General features: G+C 38.2%; 1 protein-coding gene across 1 annotated transcript; it reads left to right on the top strand.

The window, feature by feature from the left end:
* The first annotated feature begins 4,209 nt into the window (after positions 1–4,209).
* On the top strand, positions 4,210–7,857 carry CLEC3A (C-type lectin domain family 3 member A). Its single transcript, XM_015814756.1, has 3 exons — positions 4,210–4,324; positions 5,619–5,702; positions 7,466–7,857. Exons 1-3 carry the CDS (start codon positions 4,210–4,212, stop codon positions 7,855–7,857), a joined length of 591 nt encoding a protein of 196 aa, XP_015670242.1.
* The last annotated feature ends 10,290 nt before the right edge of the window (positions 7,858–18,147 follow it).

Below are 18,147 nucleotides of genomic sequence, written 5' to 3'. Positions count from 1 at the left end.
GGCTAAGCCAAGAAGATAAATAAATTTTGATTTGCATTTTATTAAAATTAGACAAGAGTTAATGACATTGCGATCAATCATATATTTCATTAATTTCCCCTTCTGCAGCTTTATCAATTATACATAACTAATGTTTGGAGGACTTCAAGAGTTATTGCTCCAATTTTGGGAGACTGCATGAAGCACAGGTTGTTATGGCTCCAGTTTTATATTCTGAACCATAAAACAGCCCCAGAGGATGAATGTTCCAATATGCCTATGAAGTTCCAAGAAGAAGCAAATAAATATTTGGATTTAGTTCAGATCTTATTTCCACTTAAGACCTAAGTCTGAGACCCTCCAAACTCTGATTATTTAGACTTGGAGGAATTTCCTCACGGTCATCTACCGGTATATGATTGTTAATCAGATCTGATCTTACATTTTGGAGATCAGTCAAGGTAGCTATTGTAAGCAAGTCTTTGGCTTATTACAGATGCCTTGTTATTGCTCTTCATTGTTATTTCTCTTTTATAACAGACCTTTAAGGTGTTTGACTGGAACTTGTCCAGATACCGTATTTAAAGCATTTGAAATTGTAACAACACAAACCCATTGCTTTCCATTTTTATTCACGTTGTGAAAGTACCCACCTCTGATTTCTATGGGGTGATGAAAGCAACGTGTAAAAGCAAGTATGGTAGGAAATGAAATACAGAATAATAGAGTTGCAAATGACCTCAGAGGTCTTCTAGTCCAACCCTGATCAAGCAAGAATACTGCATCCAGTTTTGGTCACCACGATGTAAAAAAGATGTTGAGACTCTAGAAAGAGTACAGAGAAGAGCAACAAAGATGATTAGGGGACTGGAGGCTAAAGCATATAAGGAACGGCTGCTGGAATTGGGTATGTCTAGTTTAACGAAGAGAAGGACGAGGGGGGACATATAGCAGTGTTCCAATATCTCAGGGGCTGCCACAAAGAAGAGGGAGTCAAGCTATTTTCCAAGGTGCCTGAAGGCAGGACAAGAGGCAATGGATGGAAACTAATCAAGGAGAGAAGCAACCTAGAACTAAGGAGAAACTTCATGACAGTTAGAGCAATTAACCAGTGGAACAACCTGCCTCCAGAAGCGGTGAATGCTCCAACACTGGAAGCTTTTAAGAAGAGACTGGACAGCCATTTGTCTGAAATGGCATCCACTCAAAAGCCAGTTATACCACAGCATTTAAGACATTGCTCTATTTACAAATCAAGGCAGTGTCTTGCACTGAGAGTGCAAACATTTCTAGATTTCAGAACTAGCAGTGCTTCCAGGTTTTCAGAACTGAAAAAAAAGAAGAAAAATTTGGGGTTCACATTTAAAATGCAACTAAATGCTTAACAGATGTTGACTAAAAACATAACCTGTTTGCCTTCTTTTTAAAGAAGCATTTCCAAATGCTGCCATCTTGAGGATAAACTGCACCAGGACTGTTGAATGAGAATCAGCACAATGTAAATAGAATAGCCCCAAAGAGCATGTAAGGCAAGTGATCCTCCTATCTCACTATGAAATGCCATATTAGGTACCATATGTGGGCAAGAGAGAGATGGATCTGGCTAATAGGGGAAGACAGCTGTGCTAGACTATAATAGCCAATCATGAAAAAGAGTTTGGTAGCATCTTTTCAGACTAACAAAAGTTCATGAAGGTTTATGCTATTTAATACCATTTGTTAATCTGGAAAGGTCCTACCAAGTTTTTTTTATGAACCTTGGAAGTGGGTAAGTTAATGCAAGGAAATTCAGGTCCGAAGGAAGATTTGAAAATGGGCTACTTGTACCCAAATAAATCACTTCCACCTCTGTATTGTTTGAAAAGGCAACAATGATACAAACAAAAGTGGCACAGTCATTCCTTCAAGTAGAAGGTGTGCTCTTGTAAGCCCCCCTGTATAGTATATAAGAGTCTGCTTGGCATAATAGAGAACGGTTGCTGGCTTTTAAGGGAGGCAAAATGTATAATTTATTTATTTATTAAATGCATATATTTACAAATATTACAACATAGGAAATGTATTTCCTTTCCCCCCCCTTTTTCTACTTTTTACTTATTTTTTATTAGATTTGCCTCATCTGTCTGATTTCCTTTTATCAACACACATACACACACTAAGTAGCTCCACAATGGAGATCTTTAATATTAAGTACTTAGGTTAAGACTGAAACTATTATTATATTAATGGAGGGACATATAAATATGATGAATAGATAGGTATAATTAATACTTCAGTGTGAATTGTGGCGGTTCTTTTCTGTTATACTTAACTTAAAATGTCAAATAATTTTATGTTTGTAAACACAGAAATCCTAAATTGGCAGGACTTCTATTTTCCCCTTTTTATTTTCAATACTTTTAAGTTTTCTAGATAGCAGTATGTGTAACATTTTAAAATTACATTGCATAAAGATTACTGCATTAAAATCTGCCCTGAAATAATACATTGTATTAAGATTTATGGCATCATAATAAGGTGGGGGAAAGAAATGTTGTTGTTGTTTTTAAAGCTTACTTTTAAACAGAGCTGAATTGTAGCTGCGTATTTATACCCTATATAAATCATAGCTGGATTGTAGCTATTTATATATATTATAAAAATTTTTTTGTCCATGTTGATGATTTATGTATTATAATAGATGACTTTCATTGGCATCATATGTTGGTTCTTGAGTTCAAAATTCTGCAGCTGGTTTTTAATGTTCAGAATATCTTTATATCTTTTGAGCGGGCTGCAAATGTGGTGTTGGTCATTTCTTGCTACCATCCAAGGAACACTTTGCACCCAAACCTTCAGGATTCAGACTTGTTTATTTGCTTCTCAAGTTGTTATTTTGGCACTGAAGATCTGGCCAAGCTCTTCATCCCATTTCTGTTTAGACTGTCACTTCAATTGGCAGCCATCCTGATTATATTCTGACATCAAGGAGTATTTTCAAACCTATTTTTTTTCCTAGCCTTTCTAACTATTTTTAGTCCAGAAAAATCAGTGACTGGACTTTAAGTGGCATTCTGAAGTTTCCACTCTACGTATAATAAGTACATGGGACTGGGGACAGTGCAAGAAGCTTAATATTAATTAAAATTAAAATATTAAAGCAATAAAAATGGCTTACAAGTCTCTTTCTCTCTCCCTCTCTGGTTCTGAAGGATTTCAAACTGGGACATTCCTATTTTAAGCAAGGATTAAACTTGGCTAATTGGTGGATATGAGACCACCAGGAAATTCCAAGGTTATGTTGAACCCCTTCCGTATTTTTGCCAAGACACAAATGAGGTTGCTAGGAGTCAGATTTATTAGACAATTTGGATGCACCTCAGTATCTTCGGTTCTAAATCAATATAATAATGGAATCTGCAGGACAAATTTCTATAGATGGAGGCCATATTTCTATATATGTTTATCTGTTTATGTCTACATACAGTATACATTTATATGTTCATCTCTCTTTTGGGCACACAAATTTTGCTTCCCACCTGTCTCCTCTCCTCAAGATCCCCTTTTTTTACATTTTATTCATCAAACAAAAATTACAAATTTGAGCAAACCCCAAAAAAATCAAAATGTGACAGGGATGATAGGCACACAAGTGCACTTAAGCATGCCTCACCTCTTAAATCTGGAGTGAGGCCCACAGAAGTCAAGTTAGAATTATAACTGTGAAAGCCGATGGCCGGGACAACTGAATCAGGTAAGATATTCCAGACTTAGATAATTGCCTCTTTCTTCCTTGTATATGGCAAGTTGCTGAGAATAGGGGTGATTATGCATTGCCAGCTTGCTAAGCCTTTTGAAGTCAAGTTGAGGTTCCTATGAAATTTAGCCAATGGCTGCATTTGGCCCAAGGACTCCCAATTGGCAGCCTCCTGTTATAAAAGTAGCTCTCCAAGGGACTATTTATCACTACTCATTTCTTCCAAAGCTGCAAGTTAGTCTTGGGTTAAGAACCCAGATGTACTGAATGTCCAGACCTGACCGGAAATGGGAATCAGAGGTGTTCGTAGTTCTGAGAACAACAGGGCACTTCATGATGAAGCCCGATGAGACATTTTACTCATTTCATAAACAAGAAGCAGAGCCAATTCCTCACTGCCCTTTTTTTTTATAAAGGTAGCCACAGGCAGTTGTACTGGGATGTGAACTCTCTGAATTGCTAACTGGCTGTTCTTGCTCGCCGTCTGAAGAGACATGAAGCTTGGAGGGTGCCTGATTTTCCTTTTCATAGTCATAGTTTTGCTGGATCTAGTGGCTGGCCAAGCTTCTTCCTTCAAGACAAAGAAGCCCGCCAAGCGGAGAGCAAAAGGTAAGTGATGGAGCCAAAAGGCAAAATTTTTCAGAGGACATGAGGGGGGACAGGATAGCAGTCTTCCAATATCTCAGGGGCTGCCCCAAAGAAGAGGGAGTCAAGCTATTTTCCAAAGCGCCTGAAGGCAGGACAAGAAGCAATGGATGGAAACTGATCAAGGCGAGAAGCAGCCTAGAACTAAGGAGAAACTTCCTGACAGTTAGAACAATTAACCAGTGGAACAACCTGCCTCCAGAAGCGGTGAATGCTCCAACACTGGAAGTTTTTAAGAAGAGACTGGACAGCCATTTGTCTGAAATGGCATAGGGTTTCCTGCCTGAGCAGGGGGTTGGACTAGATGATCTCCAAGGTCACTTCCAACTTTATTATTATTATTATTATTATTATTATTATTATTATTATTATTATTATTATTATTATTATTATTACTATTATTACTATTACTATTACTACTACTACTACTACTACTACTATTATTATTATTATTATTATTATTATTATTATTATTATTATTATTATTATTATTTTGAATTATACACCTAAGACAGGGAATCTGAGAACTGGACAATGTAAATGGATTTTCTGTGTCCCTATTATAGGTAAAAGACAGATATTACAGATATTGGAAAGATAAATATATGGCCTCATTTTACTCAATGGGTTGGAGACCTGATCGTGCTTTTTTCTTAGGAGTGGATGGCCTATAAGTGTAGATTTTGTATGGATAAATATAAGGAAATAGGGGACTCATTTGTACAAAGTGCAGTAGATTAAAAACATATGATAGTCATATAAATTATAATTACCAAGCCCTTATATATATATATATATATATATATATATCCTCATTTACTGTATATTATGTGTGTGTGTGTGTGTGTGTGTGTTTGCATATATCTCTATATCTCTATCTCTAGCTAGTTAGCTAGCTATTTATCTATACATATATATACATACACATATATTCCATACACACATACAAAAACACACTTGAATAATGTTTGTAGTAGGTAGTAGGTAATTATCTATAGAATTGTTTTATTATTGTACAATGGTCTAACCCTAAAAAGATATTTAAGAGCATGCACGCACGCATCATGCTGCATCAGTCTGCAACTTTAAAAAAACTTTTTTAGGATTATATTTCTACGGTTTCTACTCTTGCATACAATGAAGGATATCAAAAGTATAATCATAAGTGTGCCTACCAAAATAATATAACTGGATTCAAACAATATTAATATTTCAGTGTTAATAAATGTACTAAACTCTAAATTTCTACCTATTTAAGAGAAAAATGGCGACCTTAGGAGTCAAATTGACAAGCTTTGGAAAGAGGTAAATTCGCTGAAAGAAATGCAAGCCTTACAAACAGGTAAGTTTTGGTGTGGTTTTCTTTTACCTCCAGAAAAGTCTGCTAGAAGCATCCTTCTCCCCGATCTACTTTTTTTTTAGTTGCTACCTGCCCTTAATTAGAGTTTTAATATGGGGGAGGGGAGGAGACTATGGCAAATATGATTTCATTTCTTGTTCCACTAAAAAGCTATTCATACTGTGGGAGGCTGAAAGGTGATTTAAAATACTCTTTAAGAATCCCTGGTCTGGGAATTATTTGCTGAGCACTGAGCTGACTTTATTTTGGCAGCTTGCAAGACTAAAATCAATGGAAGCTACAGATCTTGCCTTCCATGAACAGCCAAGGAGACTCGTATTTGCTGCTAGTTCTGCCCACTCTAATGTCAATATAAGACACTTCTTTTCTTTTGCGGTATACTGTCAATTCAGTGAGGTGTACTAGAAGGGGCTGGTTGTTGTTTTTTCAAGCTGAACTAGTGCAAATAACACTCCCAAGTTGCTTTTATCTCCTCCACCCATTCTATACTGCCTTCAAGACCAAATCTTCTAATAGAAGAATAACATAGTTCTGTAGATTTACAGATTTTTTAAAAAAAAAGATTTACAGAAGGTTAAAGGATTGGGCGTCAATAGATAAAACCTATGTTTTGCAGACTTAGGCAAGATGGTGCCAGCGCCCCCCATCTTTGATGCTCAAATGTACCTCTGATTTCTCCAGTATGATGTTTAACTTCTAAGAATATCTCTGGGTCCATAATGTCTGTCTGCACTCTTTCTAAAAAACAAGATATAGCCAAGAACATATTTGGAAATATGTTCACTTGCTTGGGAAAAAAAAGAAGATAAATTGGGGAAATATATAGCATCCTACTGTAGTCATTAATGATGCCTTCATGTGTTTCCCTTCCTTCTTCACAAGTTCATCCAACTTCCATCGTGGCAAACAGAGGATAAGTATTACTCTGTTCACATAGTACACTTAAAATGAATATTGAACTAATTTATTTCCTGAGTTCATACTGTCTGTTGAAGCATAAAGTAAACCAACAGCTTGGGTTTACCTAGTATCCCAAGCCACAAAATCCTAATTGAAATTGACATTCCAAAGTAAACATGTTGTGAATGAAGCTATTAAGTCTTTTAACTATGGTTAAATTCCATTTGTTAATGGAGCCAGTAACTAGTGAAATAATCAGGAAAACATTTCCTTAAAATAAGTTTTGTCAAACAATGGGAACAGTCTATCCACGGAGTTATGGGTTGTCCATCTCTGAATGTTTTAAAAAAGAGACTAGGCAGTACTTTTCATGAATGGTTTAACTGGTTTTTCCCTTTTCTCTATGAGATATGAGATAACCATCTTTTATCATGGTGATGGAAGAGTGATTAAAATATTCAAGGGATTAGAGGTCTGATTGCAATGGGGGAGTCTTTTTAACTTGAGGGAGGGAAGTGACTTAAATGAAACTTGTATAAAAAGTATAGTCAGGATAATGGAAAACATTTTTTTATTGTGCAATTTTAATCCCAGATGTTTGATGAAGCCAAAATGAAGGAGACTTGGAAGAGCTCAAAGGAAGCATTTTTTGATTACCGTGGGCTAAAGAAAAAAGGACAGGGATGTTGCTATCCTGGGCAGATTTAAAACGGGCAACAATATCCAAAAAGGCTACATATTTGTAAAATTGGGCATGTCTCGCTTAACAATCACCTTGCTTAGCAATCACAGTTGTAAGTTGAGGGCTTCCTCCACTCCCTGTGTGCTTTTCATTCCATTCACAGTCTGCCTTCGTGGAACGAAGATCCATAAGAAATGCTACCTGGTATCTGAAGGTACAAAACATTTCCATGAAGCAAACGAAGATTGCATAGCCAAAGGTGGGACACTGGCTATCCCCAGAGATGGAGATGAAACCACAGCCCTGAGAGAGTACAGCAAGAAGAGCTTGCCAGGGGTAGCAGACTTTTGGCTTGGGGTTACTGACATGGTAAATGAGGGCAAATTTGTGGATGTCAACGGAATGGTCCTGAACTACTTCAACTGGGACCGTTCGCAACCCAACGGTGGGAAGCGTGAGAACTGTGTCTTGTTTTCTCATCCAGGTCAAGGGAAATGGGTGGATGAGGTCTGTCGGGCTGTTAAACGTTATGTCTGTGAATTCCTGATCCCTTAAGTCCTCTTTCCAATGATGGCTGTAGGAAGATGTGCTGAAATAACAGTTCGCAAGATTTGCCAACCTTGAGAAAAATATCTTACAATCCTGGGAGTGGAGTAAAGTCCTTAGCTGCTCATTCAGCCACTAGTTGGGGGGGAAAAAGTGGAATGATCACAGATAGGCAGATGACTTGCAGTTTCTGGAGTTTTATTGAGATTAGCATGCTGTTTGAACATGGATTTGATGGGCCTTGAGTTGTAGCAGACTTGTTCCTAAGATCCCTAGTCTAGTTAGAGTGAGACACATTCAGCTTTGTTTAGTTAAACCAATAAGATACATTCTACTTCCAGATAATGGTCTTCTCATTACATGATTTTGCTTCTGATTCATTCTAACTTTCGCTAGTTACTTGATCTCTCTTCTCTACTCCAGCTCAAATTTTACAATCTGGTTCTTTGTCTGAATCTTGATTGACCGCACTATTTCTTGGGAAATGAATTCATATCTTGGTTAAACACTTTGATTTGATCCACTCACCATCCCATTGATCTAATGGAGATTGAAATATTTCATTGTCTTTCAGAGGACAGAATAACTTTTGTAGAGTATCTTACTTTTAAAGTCCAGGGTTAGGGTCTTTATCTTCTTGGTATATTTGAACCAGGGAAAGATTTCTAATTATTGAAATGTATCTTCATCTATAGAAATGAATGTTTAAAATTATTGTAGGAGAAGGAAAAAAATAAACCTTGTAATACTGTATAGCTGTCAATCAATAGATAAGGATAGAGCTGGACAACCTCGCCTATAAAATGTAATCTCCTAACATGCTTCACTGCTAGCACAGATAGATCTGTCTCTATAAACTTCATAACATTTAATAAAGTTATTTTTAACAGCTCTAAATATTGGTTGTAAGTTTACTTATTTGTTTTTTTTTATTTAAAAGATATATATTGTTGTCCATCTTAAATATTCTGGATTTCTCACAATCACAGTAAAACCCGTAGCCATAAAACAGGAAAATGATCAAAAAACCAAAACCTCTTTGTTCTTTCTTTCTTTCTTTCTTTCTTTCTTTCTTTCTTTCTTTCTTTCTTTCTTTCTTTCTTTCTTTCTTTCTTTCTCTCTCTCTCTCTCTCTCTCTCTCTCTTTCTTTTCACACTCACTCTCTCTCTCTCACACACACACACACATTTATTAAATTAATAAATTGAAATTATATAACATAAATTTCAATGTCAATCTTGCTTTATTCCTTAAAATCCCTTCGCCTTAACCATATCTGCAGGATATCTTGCAGCAAGCTCCAGTTAATCTAATTCTATTTTATTCCATTCCACTTTATTCTGTCCTAACAGCTTGGTAAAAAAAACCAATGCTGTAACCATGAGTTGTTGTGGCGTGGTGTTACATTGCACTCAGAATTTCATAAGATGTCTTAACGGTGATGGCCGGGCTTAATCAAGTGCAGAGATAAGGCTTGTACCACAACGTGCTGTGTCACGAACTACAAAATCTCACTTTATCCTAATCTAGAATGTTGTGTGAAGCCAACTGGAATGTTGTCCTGGCTGAGTTAAAGCAGACTGATTAGGCCTACAAGTCTGTGTTTGCACATTATGCTTAAGCGGGTTAGTTAAAGATAGGAAGGCTGCTTGGGCAAAGTTGGCTCAGCTGGGTTCATTTTAAGCTTGTTTAGTTTCTTTATCACTTACTGTGTGGTGTGAAGCCAACTGATAAGGTTAATTTACAACTGATTGTATGAGGTGAGCCCAGAACATGAGTCAGTTCAGGAGCCAGGTCAGGAGTAGTGTGCGTTGGGCTCTCCCTGCCTATTCCCTTTTTCTAGAAGATCTAACAGGTAGACGGCTCCTTCACCTGCTACCAAGCCGAGAGTTTTGCCAACCTTCCTCAAAGGATCAATGATAAGGTAAGCTCAACAGACGTTACAACCTGGCCGGCTGGAGTAGCCCAGGACTCAGTTGGAAATGGAAGGCGACGTCCCGGAGACTTCAGAAGGCCTGTCCGGGTTTTCCCGGCTGGAGTTGGAGCATCTGTCGGCAGAGGTCGGGCTGAGTACGGTTCTGGCCCTGGCGTTATTCGTGGCGGTGAAGCTGAGCGTGGATGCCCTGCGCCGGAGAAGGGCGAAGGTCTCGGTGCTGGTGGTGGGTGCTGGCCCGGTGGGGCTGACGGCCGCCCTGGTCGCTGTCCGCTCGGCCAAGGTGCTGAAGCTGACGCTGCTGGACGCGCGCCCCCGCGCCGCCCTCCTCTGCCGGCCCCAGCAGATCGCGCTCGACCCCAGCAGCGTCCGATTCCTGCTGGGGCTGGGGGTGGACTTCGACAGCTTGGAAGGCTGCTGGGACAAGGGGCATTTCTTCACCAAGGTGGGCGTCTTCCAGGAGCACCTGCTCAGCATTCTGGAGCAGCACACCAGGCAACTGGCTCCCCGGATCTTGCTGGCCACCAAGGTGAGCGAGGGTGAGGAGTCCATCCAGACGAAGGTAGAAGAAATGTCTCTGAGCAGTTAGGCAGGTCTCTCTCCGCCCCGTTTGTAGAAGATAGATCAGTTTAATGGCCAGTCATTGCAGAGACCCTGTAGGAGGTCAACCTTCTTGGCGGCCGAGGGCTGCACATCAACAGGAAGGTGATGGTGCTTGGAGAAACTGCAAAGAAGATGAACGTGTATCATATGCTGTTGGCTGAGGGGCTTAAAAACAAGAGCTCAGTGACCCCAGTTGTCCATCCCTATTTTGGGGGGTGGGGGGGTAGAGAAAAGATATTGTATTGTACTGCATAGCTTTTGACTGACGTTCTTCAGTTTGATGCCCTCAACCCAGCAAATCACTGATCTTGCTGGTTTAGAGGTTAAAAACTTTCACAATATTTACTGGGATCTGCTGTTATTCTCTCTCAGTGTAAATCACCTTTTGAGGAAGGAGACATGCTTGTGCATTTGTTTTTGGAAGAAGAGTTGGGATGTTCCAGCTGAAAAATATAAAAAGGCTACAGTACATTTTAGAAAGTTTAAACTGTGCCTTAAGCAAAGCCCTGTTTAAAGTACAGGAATAAACATGTATGCTTAATTTAATTACACATTATGTTTATTCTTCCTAAACCTAAACAAATTCCGTGCAGTTTTAAAAATCAAAATAAGCATAACATTCACGGTTCTCACTTCATGAATTAACTCAGATTCATTCAAAAGTACATCCAGGATATGACAACTAGCTTGCTTTATCATGCATAAAATTGACAGGTCTAGGGAGATTTTTATGATTAGGTAATAATAACCTGGTATTGAGACAATCTATAAAATGGAATGGTTAATTATTATTGTACATATTTAGACAGATAAATGGCCCCATAAACAAAACGAAACAAAGGCCATTTGACTAAAATTAAAGCACACATATACTCTAAGGAAAGCTTTGTTGGCTTATAATTAAAGTTGACTATAAGAACCAGTAATAAAAAGTGTTTCCTATAATTGTTGTATAGAAAGCTGTGTGAGAAGAAAAATAACATACTATGTTGGAGAAATCTGATTTTTCCACTTCTGGTGGAGGGGTTTTGAAAAGATAGGTTTTTTCCCCCACCATTGGCTTGATTTGTTGTTTGTGCTCACATCTTGACAAGACAGAACCCTATTCCCAAACTATAGTCTTGGGGATTATATATGAGATGTGGGTCTACCTTTGTCTTTCCATTTCTTCCTTAGTTCTCAGATGAATTTCTAAAAAACAATTTAGCCTCTGATTGGCCAAAGATCATTGTCTTAGCTGATGGAACCTGTGGTGAATCAAGTGGGATCCTTGGAATCAACCAGGAATATACGATGGAATCTTGCAATGCTTATGGAGCTAATGCAGTCATTGGGAGACCTGATCAACGGCAGGTAATCATAAACAAGTCTTTGGTCCTTAATCGCTTCTATAGGGGTGGTATAAATTGGTTCAAATCTGAAGCAGAACCAGAATTATAAAATGCAGAGCAGTATCCATTAAAACATTTAATTAAAATGTTTTTTAATTAAAACATTTCTCACCACATCGGTGGCAGTTTGTGGCACTGTTTGACAGCTGGTACAGTTATGATTTTCCTAATGTCAAATCTGGACTTTCTTCCTTGTAATTGTAACCTAATAGTTCTGGCTCCTGCTTTCTTGAAAATAGCAAATTATTATTGTGGCTTTATTCTGAACCATATTTCAGAAAATTATACTTGGACACATGTAGCTCCATCAGAATGGAGTTGATTTGAATAGATTCACATAGATAGCGTTCAGATACAAAAGGTGGACAAATCAACCTCCATTAAAAAAAAACCACTTTGTACATAAAAACTTCTCAACTTCAATATCAGCATCAATCAGTATCTTTAAAAGTTCAGACAACAGGTGGTAAGACCCTAGTAAAATAGCAATAGCTAGAATGGGGTCTTTTATTCATTTAATAAATGCTCACTATTCTCTTTGTAAAATGAGGCTATAATAACTTGGAAAAAGGCAATATTCTACCATCTGACCCAAAATGCATCCAGCAAACTCTTTAAATTTTAATGTTTTGTTTTTTTTAAATTCTCTCAGTTATGCCAGCAGTGGCTTTGGTTGATTTTCCCAGATTTGCTTTAAAAAAACAAACAAAAGAAAAACAAAACCATTTCTTTCCTTCTGCCATCTATGAACAAAATCATATTTGGGGCAGTGACCCCCCCTTAAATGTAATAACATCTTAATTGTATATTTATTAAATTTATTAACAAGCATGTAATTGACTTTTTTTTCTCCTCTTCCTTTCTGAAACCCATAGGTGCCCACTCCAGAGATTCGTGCTCATAATTTGTACTTTGATCTGTCTGCTTATGGCATGGATAAATTAACCACAAAAACAGAATTTCCAAAAACTGCGTTCCATCTCAAAATCTATGGTACATTCCGCAACCGTTGTTTGGCTTTGGCTTGCCCTGCTTCTGACTCCAAAATTATAAGGTTCCTGCATCATACACTCAATTCTACCGTGAGTATTTAGTGCATCTGTTCTGCTTTCAGCACCAAAGAAATAGAACAGAGGCTGTTACTTCATTCGGTCCATTTGGAAGTTAGTTTCAAACCACACCAATCAGAAATATGTCTTCTGTTGGTTTATCTAAATCAGAGGTACTTATTTAGTAGATGCTTCCCTCCCTACTAAGTCTACAAATACAAACACCAGACACTTGTAGAGTGGACTGTTGCAACTGGACTGTTTAAGTGGTTCAACAAGGGACTAATATATGTAATAAATAGATATATACTATATTTATTACAATTATTGGTCAGCATAAAGCCCATAAAAGAAATTGTAGAAAATATTTAGTGAATAGCTACGTGTATTAAACATATTTTGGTGTAAAATGTTGACATTTCACCTGTCCTTAATAGGTGCGGATCTTGTACTAGGAAGTGTATATACTTTTCTCCTGGGAAAGTTGTTAAGCTCATGACAGGATAATCATATAACTATATAATTTATGATTGCTTAAATATCAATCATTCAGATCTTTATTACAGTCATTGACATATAACAGTTTAACTGTGTTCTGGTCGATGGCTGTAATAAAGACTTGATTGTTTAAATGAAATTAATTTAAATTTGAGTTTGAATTTGAATTTGAACACAAAGGGTACAACATGTTTTTGTCCTGATCCTATAATGCTATTTTGTCTTAGCATTTTATTCTGCATCTCTGATATAAATGTTTGATCCAAAACGATCTGTCTTTTGAACTGATTTCTTTCCATGCAGGGGAGGCAATGTTGCAGATACAGTGAATGAGTCATCTTGAATGTTTATGCTCTGTTATTAGACTACCGCTGTACTCATTGCTCCAAATGAATCATAGCAGCATCAGATACGTAACTGGTTTCCAGAAACTCAGTGTTTTCCATTTGGGGGGCTACCCCTTTTTAATTGATATTGAGAGTGAATCAATGCTATCCCTTGGAGAGATGGGGCTGGAGTTTTTGATCATTCTTGGAAGAGGAAAGTTGTTTGTACTCACATTAGTAAAGTCATATTTTTGTGCTTCCTTGGACTGAAAAACAGCATATAATGGCACCACTGAAAATGAGTAATTTTGTCCTTGCATTTTGGCAGTATAAGCATGCAGATAGAACTATCTAAAGGCTCCTTTATGCACTGGGTGTCCCTGTTTTAAAGCCTAAAGGCACCAACTAAGCATAGGAAATGGTTTTACCTGAATATACAAAATTCCAGGTTTTACAAACAAATGAAAAGAGAGCTATTTCTAAGGTCAACAGCTGAAGTCAAGTAGAAACAGCATCCTCATGCAAACTCTTGCTTGAACTGCTGTGTAGTCACAATATTTAACAATGTGAATCTACCGTATATGAAACATCTCTGTTATGAGTAGGTACAGGGTCCCTCTGCCTGCACATCAGAAAACTTGATTTTTTAAAGATTCGGGATCCTGTCCCCCAAGATCAGTTTCTATATTCTCAGTAGTATTGCCTGTACCCCTTTATCTTATGGTAGATCCTGGAGATGCCTCCAAGACTCAACATGACCCATGGGAAACAAATCTAACTTCCCTCGGTTACAAGTTTTAACCCAGGGGTCTTCAAACTTGGCCTTTTTATGGCTTGTGGACTTCAACTCCCAGAATTCCTCAGCCAGCATGCCTGGCTGAGGAATTCTAGGAGTTGAAGTCCACAAATCATAAACGGGCCAAGTTTGAAGACCCCTGTTTTAACCCTTTGGTGTTGTCAACCCAAAGATCTTCTTGTACATCTTCATCAAACTTACCTCAGATGGTGATGGGACCAACATATTACCTGCTTCTGTGGATTTTAGAGTTCTGGCAGATTCATAAGGGAAAGACATTTTTTCACATAGCCTGAACCTGAGTTATTTAGGATGTTATAGCTCTTTGAACTGGACCTGGCTAGTGTAAAATAGAGCTGTTTTAACAACAGGATCATATGCTGTAGATATGATATATTGGCATGTCTCTCTGTTCTACCAGAAGCTTCCAGACACTCTTCATACCCCTCAGGTTATAGATTGTATCAATCCATTTTGATTTATTCAATATACATGGTTGAGCATGCTTGCTGCATTTGTGTTTTGTCAACTGTAATACCCTGATGTCTTTAACATGTCTCGTGATGGTGAGACAAACACTGCCTTCTATGAAGAAGTCAACCTGAATCAATGATCAGGGCACACCCCACACAAGTGTGTTGTTTTTTTTGCATCTAAGGGAAATCATTTCAGAAAATTTGGTTGCTGTCAGCGCGCTTATGCTTTTGGGCCTGGTTTCTCTTGCTAACAGATAATGAAAAGTATCTTCCAGCAGTCTTTCAACGCTTATAAGATGGACATTGAGCCACGAATTGGGGAACCGATGCTCCGCTGTATCCGGTGCAGTCACCGACTCTTTGAAATTATGCTGTCCCATCGACGGGTGACAACCGCTCTCCTTGCTGAGGACAATATTGTGGTCACTGTTGAAGGGGAAGCAGCCAGAATGCTGAATTTTGACACAGGTCAGATTTTCTAATAACCAGGGGATTGTATATTTATTTATATATCAAATTAAAAAAAAACCCATCTCTCTCCCATACAGAGCATCTCTAGGTGGCGTACAAGTAAAACACTGAAGCTATGTTAGGTACAAAGATCAGGTCCACACATGAAAGTCAAATTGAACTGATTTATTGCTTTAAAAAAAAAACACAAAAGCACAGGAATCAGCTAATGGTTAGTACCTGCTAGGAGTCAGATAAAGGTCAATGGAATTCAAAGGAAGTTGGACTTTGTTTGTTTGTGGCTATGTAGGGATTCTACACGAACCCCTCTTTTAATGCCACCCCCTGGTTCTGCCAGTCCTTCTCCTATAGAATATAAATTATATTAAGAGGCAAATGTAGTTAAAATTCAAAGCTAAACAGGCAGGAGGGAGGCCCTTCAAGGTGCTAACCACCTCCAGGGCTCCATAGTCCTCTATGAGCCTCAAGGAAGATGGCAAAGCCATGTTATTTAGGTATTTCTGAGAGCACAGAAGAATGTGGGCCCGCCTTACGTTTGTGGGGGTTAATTTGCAGAAGGCCTTCTTCCTGGACCCTGCCAATCAGAATTTTTAACTGACGGGCTCTGCAACATAGCCTCCCGGCCTGATTTGAGTGCGATGGGAAATTATCTTCAGGGTGTTTAATCAGCAAGTTGGTTAAGCACCCTGGAACTTCTCAAGACATATCAAATGAGACGAATAACTATAATTATAATTACACAGAGGTGAGTTGTTTTTTTGCTTTCTTGATTGCTTTTTAATATATTTTCTTGTGTATAATATTTTTCTTTCCTTGAGTTTTTGTGAAGGGTGAATTGTTTGCTTTTATTTGCTGGTCTCAACTCTGGTCAGCAAATGAGGACTACACAAAAACTCCTTTTGAGTGGGGGGTTGAGACCCCCATCTTTTTACATAGCCATGGCCCTACCAGTCTTTATAAATACAGCTCATATTAATTTCCATCTTTGGTTGTTTGTACCCAAAACAAGGCTTGCCAGTTAAGGAAAATAACTATTGATCTTCCGGAATATAACAGAAGCATTGGTCCATTCTGAAATTAACAACAAAAAAATTCTCTCTTTTTCCTTTTTTTTTTTTTAAACTCACTCTGTGGCAGGCTGTGGAGTTAATCTTGGTCTGAGAGGTTTGGAGTCAATGGAAGAATTGATTTATAAGGTGGCCACCGCTGTGGATCAGCAGGATATCTTTGAGGCCCTGGCAGCTAAAATCCAGCATTCCAAACAAGTGGTTGAAGATTTTAAGCAGAATGGATTATCTGCTACCCTGTTTGAATGATCAGATAGGACGACAGCCTATCTGCAGAGATCTATGGGCATTCTTGCCTCTTTCTGCACATAAAGAAAGAGAAGAGCTTTTTTTTTCCTTTTCTTTTTTGGATTTTTAAGAAGAAGAAAAAATACAAGCAAAATCAACAAGCTTAATTATGATTAAGTTTTTAGTCAGATCAAACCCAGACACATAAATTTGAATTCATTTTAGAAAAAATTACAGGGCTTTGGGGGTGCGCCTCCCTGGATTTTATTCCTCAAACCACAGCTCTGGGTTATATTTTGGATAAGTAATACCGACATTCTTTTATCGAGGGTGAATTTAAAGCCAGGTCTCTTGTTCCAAATGTTACTTAATATTTCATACTTTTGATATGGGGGAGGATTTCCATCATTTTACTTACCCTAATGACATCTCTCTTCTGCAAAAGGTTACAAAGTTGAATGTCCCAAGCAAATAATTCCTTTCTAGTTTTAGCTGCTGTTTTGATTCCATTTTGTAGAAGTAAGTTACTTTGATGCAAAAAGATGCGTGTTTGCTATGCTGTTCTAGTCAAGGTTAAGTTCTTGCAGTCAAGGGTAGTTCTGCATAAGGTAGGATCTAGGGCTAACCTGGATATGAAAGCCTGCCATGTTGTCCATTTGTATTGGTTTCTAATAAAAAATATATGGTCTGAAAAGGGGATTCAAGCTCTTTTTCCTATATATATAAAACCTTGCGAATCTAGGATATTCCATATTTCTTTGTATGCTCCGCCATCTAGTGGCATCTTCCGTTATGACACTTTTGCTGCTGCATTTTCATCCGTGCTACTATATATTTCATCCGTGCTACTATATCAGTGTAAAACAAAACTTCAGCGGTGAAATCAGAGGAACTTAAGGCACAAGAAGGAAATTATTATTCATCGTTTGCAGCCTGCCTTTCAACTAGTTGCTCAAACCGATTCACACACGTGTTTCTCCCCATTTTAAGCCCTCAACAGCATCCCCGCGAGACAGATTTGGATTAAAGCGAGTGATTGGCACCGTTTACACTACATTTGGAATATTAATATGCATCTTATTAATATTAATTTCCCTAGTAACTATGCCTCCGAAGGGGCTCTCTAGTTTTCGGGAGAATAAAAATGAAGGGACGAGGAAAATGCTTTCTAACTTGTATAAAAAGTCCATAACTGCCACTTTATAATAAAGGTCAATGGTGGGTGCTTCTTGTCTGGACTATCTCTTGTGCAATAAATTCACACGGTGTAATAAGATTGTGTGTTTGCTGTCACTGTGAGTTGTGATGGGGGGTGTGTGTGCACGAAGGGAGGCTCAGCCAATCTCACTGTACACAGGTTGTACTTTGACAATAAAGGATTTGGGAATAACGTGTGAACCCAAAGCCGGCTGTGGACAGGATAGCGTGGGAACTCAAACTTAGCCTATAGTAAGAACTCAG

Source organism: Protobothrops mucrosquamatus, unplaced genomic scaffold (genome assembly GCF_001527695.2).
Source record: "Protobothrops mucrosquamatus isolate PMUCROS unplaced genomic scaffold, P.Mucros_1.0 scaffold281, whole genome shotgun sequence".
NCBI lineage: Eukaryota > Metazoa > Chordata > Lepidosauria > Squamata > Viperidae > Protobothrops > Protobothrops mucrosquamatus.
The sequence above is the reverse complement of the archived record's forward strand: the minus strand, read 5'-3'. Positions and strand labels throughout refer to the sequence as shown.